This window comes from Clupea harengus, chromosome 19, assembly GCF_900700415.2.
Source record: "Clupea harengus chromosome 19, Ch_v2.0.2, whole genome shotgun sequence".
NCBI lineage: Eukaryota > Metazoa > Chordata > Actinopteri > Clupeiformes > Clupeidae > Clupea > Clupea harengus.
The window spans coordinates 19,042,035-19,048,856 of NC_045170.1; the positions used below are offsets into that span (position 1 = coordinate 19,042,035).

Consider the following 6,822-nt stretch of genomic DNA (forward strand, 5'->3'; position numbering starts at 1 on the left):
TTGAGACGTATGGATCATCTAAAAATGTCCTTCCAAACGTTGTTTAAAGACTCCACTAAACCATAGCAATTCTCTCCCCAAAAGATTAGAGTTGCAGCTTGGCAGTGCTCTCCATCAACGGGCTGTTATCTGATAACAAACAAGAGGTGATGAATATTCAGAAGCTTGGGAGAAAAAAAAACGAGAGTGAGTCGACTGGGACACAAATGCGGTGTGGTTTGTCTTTGTTTGCCGCGTGAAAAGAGCTACAATTATACCACCGAGGCTGGATTACCCTACACTACCCCCCTCATTATGTCTGACAGGTCATTCAGGAGCCCTTTACAAGGGAGAAGCGAATCGATGCGGGAGGCGTTTAAGGCCTACAGTAAATCACAAAACATCATTACAGTGACTTGGCGGTGAAATGAGGACCGCACGCATACCAAAAACTGCTGACGCTAACAGCACGGCTAACGTCTCGTCGTATATAAATCCCTGTCACATTTTCATCACAGTAACCGTGAGGGGTGCTACTGTTTACGCTGGCGAAGACGTTGTAAAAAAAGAAAATGTCGTTGGCGTTTTACATCCATGAGCTGTAATGACAAAAAGCATTTCTTATCCATCACAAACAAATGGTTTCCTGAATCTGTTCACTTTCCCAGGCTAGTGTTTAGCTTGCAGCAGCAGCTGGTGCATCTCAGAGTCCAGAAGGCCTTTTCCCAAACTGAAAAAGATATTTTTACATTTCGTATCACCTCACTCTACCTCACTGTTTGGTCACGGCCAGAAGCTTTTGGCTACAGCTGTGTGATGTTTTGAGCTTCCCATGAAACACACGCTCTATAAACTATATGTCAGTTTAAATATGTTAGCATTCGCTAACAGATGTTACTATGACCATCACAAACCTCTCACTGTAGTGGACATGGATTTGAGAACAAGTTCAAGCACTCAGGCTCCACTCTTTGTAACCGTCTACCCTGCTGACACTCTGCGGCAGTAGCTAAAGTATGACGAAAATACACTGACCTCAAACAAGGGGGTCAACTGCTATCAGTATGTCCTGCTAGTTCCAACCAGCACAGTATCTCTGAAGTTAACAGCAGACAGCATGGATGTAGCAGGTATGTAGCCCATAAAAACAGGTGTTAAAGCACCACTAGGTTGTGCCAAGACCTGACAGTGTTCTTTCACACTGGTTTTCACAGGCAGTGCTGTGACAGCTCTCTGACCTCAGAACAGGGTAAGTGAAGTTTTTTTTGTATGTAATTGTCATGCCAAAAATCATTGTAGCAGAGGATCGGCTCGCAGGCTTATCGATTCGCAGAGACATACCCTTTGCTCTCAGGGCAGAGAAAAATGTTTTTGTGGTTTGCTGAGGCGTTTTTTCAGGCCAGCAGAATGTTGTCAACATTCCTTCCATTTTAATGTGTGCTTTAATATTATGTTTCTCACTCATTTTTAATAACACAAGGTCCACAAACTCTGCATTCACACAAAATGCTGTTTGGATGATTCAAGGCCGACAGCATTTGTAGCTCAGTGACATGAAGTGCAGGGTTTGTGTGAAGTCAGCCAGAGACAAACAATTGCTGTTGTTAGTCCGGAGCGCAGCGTTGACAAAGGCCTCACTGAAGCAATTGGAATGTGCTGGAGTGTTGAAAACAGAACGGAGGAAAATAACATCAGCAAGAAATAATAGCTGTTTGCCTTTACAGTGTCTACAAGTCTACACTTTATTTAGGTTCTCTTTCAGTTTGTAGCATGGTAGCCTGTTTATGGATGTCATCTCCTTCTTCTTCTACTTATTATTATTGTTGTTGTTATTATAATTATTAATTATAGTATGTTATTATTAAATTGCTTTAAATACATTTTGTATGGGAAGTGACCTGACATAGCAGTGAATATGTAACATTAACCCGATGAGAGCTTAAAACCTTTTTGAAACCTTTTCCCTTTGAGATCCCATTGAGACATCTTCGATATGACCCTACAACTGCCCTTAATGGAGACGATTTTGCTATGGTAAGATGCTAAAGCTAACAACCACTCACAAACATCCGCTCTACAACTGGTGTGCAAATGGGCAAATGAATTTCCGAAATTACTTTTTTTCCGTATTCTTCCCATTGTTATTTCTCCTGTAATAAACCCCAGAGATGTATTGAGGTTTATGAGAGAAGACTTTTTTTCTGGCCAGGTTCATGTTTAATTTCCTTGTATTTGTCACCTGTGTACTTTCCACTGAAAGAAATCAACTCGCTGTGCCCCAAGAGCAGCCCAGACTCACACATCACAATAGTGCTGTTCTCCAGGTGGCCTCTGCACCAGCTGCTCTTAACGCTGAGCCTGGCTTGGTTGCCAGTACACTAATGGTGTGGCAGCTGGCGCCCGGTGGCACTGGCACAGCCTCCGACCCCCCTGACCTTCCTCCGTACCTGGCACTGTTTTTGGGCTCTGAGTGCCATCATGTTCAGTCTGACCCGTGACCTCCTTATACCCTCAACCAGCCCCACTGTGAATTGTCTGGGCATGCTGTGCTGTGCTGTGGATGTGTCCTATGTGGTTAGCTTCCATTCTATTATCCCAACGACAGGCACGATCACTTAGCTTTGCCCCATAATGTCCATGATGCCCTACCTACACAGTATGTGTCTGAAATAAATCATGTATCTGTTATATCAACTACTGTTCGGTAAGACTGACGCCTTATTTTGTCATAAGCTGCTGTATCAAGCACCATTATTGTTGCGGTGCCATAATTTAATTTAATTACACTCCGTGATGCCCTATTTTTACGATACATTGTGCGTTGACCCATCCATTGGTACCTTCTGTCTGGCGCCCTTTCCTCGATGCCCTGTGTAGCGAAGGGAGAGTGTGGTCACCCCACCCGGACTCGAACCCGGGTCTACAGGGCGCCAAACATGCGCTCTGACCGCCACACCAAAGAGCCCGGCTCGATGGCATGGCGGCCAGAGTACATATTCACCTGTAGGGACGATCACATCCTCACACCCTGCCTCTTCCTGGTCCACACAGGTTGGTCAGTGTCAGCAGTGGCGCCCTCCAGCGCCCAGACTACGATGACACCCCCACACCCGAGTTCCTCAACCCCTCCTGGATGGCGGACATCCCCAGCAGTCGCCCGTTGTCCGAGATCACCATGCCCGGCACCCACAACACCATGGCGCTGTACGGTGGTGGCCTGGCCGAGTGCCAGTCCTGGTCGCTCCCGCACCAGCTCCGCGCCGGCGTCCGCTTCCTGGACGTCCGCGTGCGCCACGTGGGCGGCAACCTCACCATCCACCACGGCATCTCTTACCAGTACGCCCACTTCGGGGACGTGCTGCAGGCCGTGGACGCCTTCCTGAAGGAGCACCCCAGCGAGACGGTGCTGATGCGGATCAGGGAGGAGCTGAGCGAGACGCGGGACATCTACGCCGCCGTGGTGCGCTACATCCACACGTACGCCCGCTGGGACCTGCTCTGGCACAGCCGACGCATGCCCACCATGGGCGAGGCTCGTGGGAAGATTATCGTCCTGCAGGAATTCCCTGGCCCGGCCCTGGGCATGCGCTATTCCTCTCTGCACATTGCAGATGATTGGCAGGTACTCGCAAACATACACATTTACACACCAGGAAGTAAAAACCCTGTGTTTCTTCAGTTTCCACATCCTGAACAACTCTCTGTAACGTTCTGATACTATATTGACTCAACAAAAAAAAAATTATTCTTTGATTACAGGTACATAATGTATGATTTTCCTATGCTGGGCTAACATGTCTGATAAAGTGTCGGACAACAATGTGACCACAATCTGTATGGTGTCATAAGTGTGAAATATAGGCCAAACAATGTGACCTAAAACCATGGGGTTTTCTCCAGCAGGCTTAACATTTAAAATACATATGGTTTTAATTGAAGATTGTTTTGTTTATATTTCATTAATGTTAAGTACATATAATAAATGACATGACTATTTAGGTTCATAGTATTAACCTACACGAGTGTTTTTAAGGTGAGTTAGCTGACTACTGGTTTGCTGTTGCCATTAGCAACAGGAGGCTGTTTCAGTCTGGCAGGCAATTTTTTTGTGTGTACCAGGCAATTCCATTTCCATCACCAGGGTACCAAACACACACACCGTGTGTCATATGACATGGACGTGTCAAGTTGTGTAAAGTTTTTTTTTCTATTAAAGCATCTGCTAAATGTAAATGTCATGTACCTCTGGTCTTTAATCAATGGTTCCATCCATGATTACTACATCTAATCAATTATTTGTCTATTCTGGTAAGTGGCGTAAACCATGCATATCTGTCTGAGTCAACAGGGACAGCTGGTTGGAGTTCTTTGCAAATTAACAAGACAGCTTTAACAAATTACCTTGCCAATTTTACAGTATGAACCTGGAGGTTACCAGGGCATCATACAGACAGGCAGTGTGTCATGAGTCACGAGTACTGTCTCAACAGTAAGGAAGATAAAAGCATCGGCTTAATGTAAATGTCATATTTCCCTGGTCTTCCTCAGGTTCCTTCTATGGATCACGTCTCAGAGAAGTGGCAGAGCGTGTACAACCACCTGGAGAAGGCCTTGGTGAGCGACAGGTCCCGCATGTACCTCACCTACTCCAGCGGCGCCAGCATCCGGGCCTGGCCCTACGCGCTCGCCCGCCGGGTCAATCCACTTCTCTACGACCACCTGACTGCCCGAGCCGGGAAGCCACGCCGCTTCGGCATCATCACCGCAGACTTCCCAGGTGCCCCTCTCCTCCGCGACATCATCAACTTCAACTGGGGCAACAAGACATCCGCATAGACACTCAAAAAACTATTTTTTCTGTGCCAGTATGCCAACATGTCAACCCCTTTTGTCCTCGGGCGTGGGGGTGGGGTGGGTTGGGGTAGGGGGAGAGGTCACCGGGACTATACACCATGGTCTGTCATACCCAATCAGGCCTCAGTCTTGCACGGCCAATCAGAAATCACGGTCTGTCAGGTTCAATCAGACGTCAGGATCTGTCACGTTCCGTCAGACACTACAATCTGTCACGGCGAATCAGAAATCATTCTGACTGAAATAAAAAGGGCCCTCACAGGCTGCCACTCAGTTGTCAAGGGTGTCAGGTGTGTTCATTTTCCTTTTCCAGGTTGAAATTTTGGGAAGTGCCTGGACAGGTTTGATGATTGGGTGAATGTATTAGGGGAATGGTCTGTGACTACACTGTCCATATAGTGATAGACATTTGGGGAAAGGCTGTGTCTGCAATGCCAATTACAAGGATGGTAGCAAAGGGAGAGAGCAACCGGGCCTGCGGGGTGCCAAACCTGCGCCCTCACAGCTACACCACAGTGCCAGGCTCATTGGTATGGCAGTCAGAGCGCATACTCAACCGTAGTAATGGCGCTCCATCACACTGACCTCCCCTACTTTGCAATAAAGCGTATCTTTTCTTGAGAACTGAAAGGCGCACATTCTTTCTTCACCAGAGGGAAACAGTATTTTACAGCCAAAGGTCATGGAATATTTTCTGAAAGCCTTACAGACATTTCACATAAGCTTATGTCTAACATTTACTCTGTGAGAGTCAGAGTGTACATTTGGGTTCTGCAGTCAAAATTGGCCAGTTAGTCCCATCTAAATCCCTTCCAGGGACAGGATAGGGATCTTCATCTTTTCATGATTTTGCTGATGCAAAGACCTTTTTCCTTTCTTCGTTTTTTGTCTGCCTTGTTGAGCCACCTATACCTTGCCTGATGAGAAGATGAGAGACACGTGTCTAAAAGATAGGAGAGACAGTCAATAACAATGATTCACTCATCACTCTCTGATCAATTGTGATGAACTGAGGAAGGTCATGCAAAATAGTCTTTCGCAATTGTTCGAAAAAAAAGTTCTGGAACAATCAGGGAGTGAAATAAACCAAGGCACACAAGATTTGCACTTCTACAGTTGACCAAGGCTTCACAAATGAATGGCAATTACCATCAACAGGAGATCCAGTGCCTACAGCTCCACATCGTTTGCAGTGAATCGAACCGGCGGATGTCCTGAATGCATCTTGATGAAGGGTAATTGACACAGCAGGACATGAATAGTTCTCTGCTGTGCCGCCAAAGAAAGGAACAGAAAATTGGACCGACGTACAAAAAAAGAACTTCAGAGCGGAAGTTTGAGCTTTTACATTGTGGTGTCAGAGAAAGACGCAGGCAAATGAATGCAGATTCACTCTCACATGTATGTCTCTGACACATGTTCTCCGTTAGACCAGCTCAGATACACTACAGGATCTCACAACACTTTGATTGGCAGCACCGACAACACAGTGTGTTGATGAGAGTCAGTCAGTATTATGTGCACATACGCATCAGTTTCAACAGCTGTGATGACATAATAGTTTCACATATTGGTTTTAGTTGTTAATGCAGCTCTTACACTGAATACAATTCTTTAGCATCCTCTAATGAGCTACAATGGCAGCCCCTCCAATGGTCTAGTTGAGCATCTCTGTATTCATCGTGATGGCCATGGTTATGTGTTGTTGCGGCGAGGTGACTCTGTTGACTTGAGTGCCAGCGTTTCCGTGGAGATGACTCAGCTCAGCCTTGGATTCTGAGTGAGCTTGGAGAGGCCCTACGCATTCTTTTAAACCCCAACCTCCACAGCGTCAACCAACCGCACACCCTCACCCATCACACAGCAAAAAACACAGGGGATGGTTTTTGGTGAATAACGAGCTGGTATCGTACTCCAACCCACCCACGTATGTAGTTTTTATTATATATATATATATATACTGGGAAAAACTTGGCTCTACCATATTTT

The 6,822-nt window shown here is 46.2% G+C and overlaps 1 protein-coding gene across 2 annotated transcripts; it reads left to right on the top strand.

Annotated features, from left to right (window-relative positions):
- The first annotated feature begins 1,032 nt into the window (after positions 1-1,032).
- si:dkey-266f7.9 (uncharacterized protein LOC100006223 homolog) lies at positions 1,033-5,114 on the top strand. 2 transcript variants are annotated; one of them, XM_012828925.3, is made up of 5 exons: positions 1,033-1,109; positions 1,194-1,228; positions 1,951-2,013; positions 3,031-3,601; positions 4,528-5,114. In XM_012828925.3, exons 3-5 carry the CDS (start codon positions 1,973-1,975, stop codon positions 4,813-4,815), a joined length of 900 nt encoding a protein of 299 aa, XP_012684379.1. In that variant the 5' UTR covers positions 1,033-1,109; positions 1,194-1,228; positions 1,951-1,972; the 3' UTR covers positions 4,816-5,114. The 2 variants fall into 2 exon arrangements, with proteins under 2 accessions (XP_012684379.1, XP_042566507.1); XM_042710573.1 differs by having other exon boundaries at positions 1,078-1,228.
- Positions 5,115-6,822: the final 1,708 nt, after the last annotated feature.

What these genes read in the sequence shown, in the direction of transcription:
- si:dkey-266f7.9 (XM_012828925.3), top strand. Translation starts at nt 1,973, where the DNA reads ATGACCCTACAACTGCCCTTAATGGAGACGATTTTGCTATG. An exon ending in ATGGAGACGATTTTGCTATG is followed by an intron (nt 2,014 to 3,030) that starts GTAAGATGCTAA and finishes TGGTCCACACAG; the next exon opens with GTTGGTCAGTGTCAGCAGTG. An exon ending in ACATTGCAGATGATTGGCAG is followed by an intron (nt 3,602 to 4,527) that starts GTACTCGCAAAC and finishes GGTCTTCCTCAG; the next exon opens with GTTCCTTCTATGGATCACGT.